This window comes from Monoraphidium neglectum (genome assembly GCF_000611645.1).
Source record: "Monoraphidium neglectum strain SAG 48.87 unplaced genomic scaffold scaffold02396, whole genome shotgun sequence".
Taxonomy (NCBI): Eukaryota; Viridiplantae; Chlorophyta; class Chlorophyceae; order Sphaeropleales; family Selenastraceae; genus Monoraphidium; species Monoraphidium neglectum.
The window spans coordinates 1-1409 of record NW_014011232.1 but is presented as its reverse complement, the minus strand read 5'-3'; the positions used below and the strand labels follow the sequence as shown (position 1 = coordinate 1409).

General features: G+C 65.9%; 1 protein-coding gene across 1 annotated transcript; it reads right to left on the bottom strand.

Moving 5' to 3' along the window:
• Window positions 1-364: 364 nt before the first annotated feature.
• MNEG_10629 (5-methyl thioribose kinase-related protein) lies at window positions 365-901 on the bottom strand (the record flags this gene model as incomplete). The annotated part of the gene is made up of 2 exons (XM_014040898.1): window positions 365-737; window positions 885-901. 2 exons carry the CDS (start codon window positions 899-901, stop codon window positions 365-367), a joined length of 390 nt encoding a protein of 129 aa, XP_013896352.1.
• Window positions 902-1409: the final 508 nt, after the last annotated feature.

The window sequence follows — 1409 nt, the reverse complement described above, 5'->3', positions numbered from 1 at the left end:
TGTTCGCGATGAAAACCAGAACAAGGAACCGGAGACCAGCAAGCATTCTCTGCAGCATAGCGCTTGGCTTGGTGTGAAACTGCGTGCTCCAGGTACCCGCTACGCGCTGCGCGCGACAGCCTCGTGCTGCCTCTTCTGCGCAGGTCCAGCTGTCTCCTCTACAGCAAAGGGAATCGCACGGTGGTGGCCTGGTGCCAAAGTAGCTGCATATCAGTGGCTGGGATCCTCTACACACCACATTCAACCCAAGCATTTACAGTGTGCACCGACTGCACACGTTGTTGATGGGGTGCGTAGTGCGTATGTGCAAAGGATTTAGATGGAAATCAACACAGCAACCTGCCGTGCTGTCCTCGGTCGCAAATCACGCTGGCAGGCCGTCTGCCTTCCGCGCAGCCTGTGCAGCCGCCACCACGCTGCGGATGTCCTGGTGCGTGCGCCGCCCGTCCACCAGCAGGTGGCGCCCAAACCGCAGTGCGCGGCGCTCACAGGCTGTGCGTGCCTCGTCGTCGCTGATGGTGTCCATGTCCGCCGTGTGTGCGATGCCCACCAGGCGCCGGATGATGACGGCGCCCGCCATGGACACCACGTCGCCAAACAGCTCCGACATGAACGCGGACTGCTGCGCCGCGAGTGCCTCGGGGCCGCCAGGCACGTCTGGCCCCACCAGCTCGCGCGCCACCAGGTCGCCCGCAGGGCCCTCGCCGTTGGCGCGCTGCGTCCACAGCTCCAGGAAGCTGTGATTGGCAGAGGAGAGAGGGGTGAGGAGGCAGGTAGGAACTCTGGCGGACAGCACTGCGGCACGCTAGCACAGCTGGGGGGTCTGCAGTCCAACAGCACCCAGTGCTTGGCTGGGATAAACACGCACGCTTCTTGCCTCCCACCACCTGCAAGACGCCATGCCCCCTGTGCCATCCGCGCCCTTTCTCCCCACCCAGCGCCAGCCTCCCTTCAGCTCACCCCGTGCTGAAGCCCTCCCAGATGTCCACGATGCTCTGCAGCAGCCACTCCCGCTGCGGCCCCCTGTCGCTGACGCCGCCCTGGGCCTGCGCCCCCAGGCCGTCGCTGGCGAAGAAGGGGATGAGCAGCTCCCCCAGGATCTTGGCCGGGTCGAAGCTCAGGGGCCCCGCGTACAGGAACTCGGGGTCGATCACGACACTGGACTCGGGGGTCACCAGGATGGACCCCGTGTGGAGGTCACCGTGAACCAGCGCCTCCGCGCGCGTGGCAAAGCGGGCCTTGAGGGCCGCGGCGGCGGCCTTTGCGGCGCTGTCCGCGCGGAGGGCCCTTACGTCCGGCTCCAGCAGCGGTGTCCAGCGGTTGATGGGTGCTGCGTGGTAGGGGTCCGTGAAGACCACCTGCTCCGTGAGGGCGCACAGGTCCGGGTTGTTGAACTTGACCACCTGGTC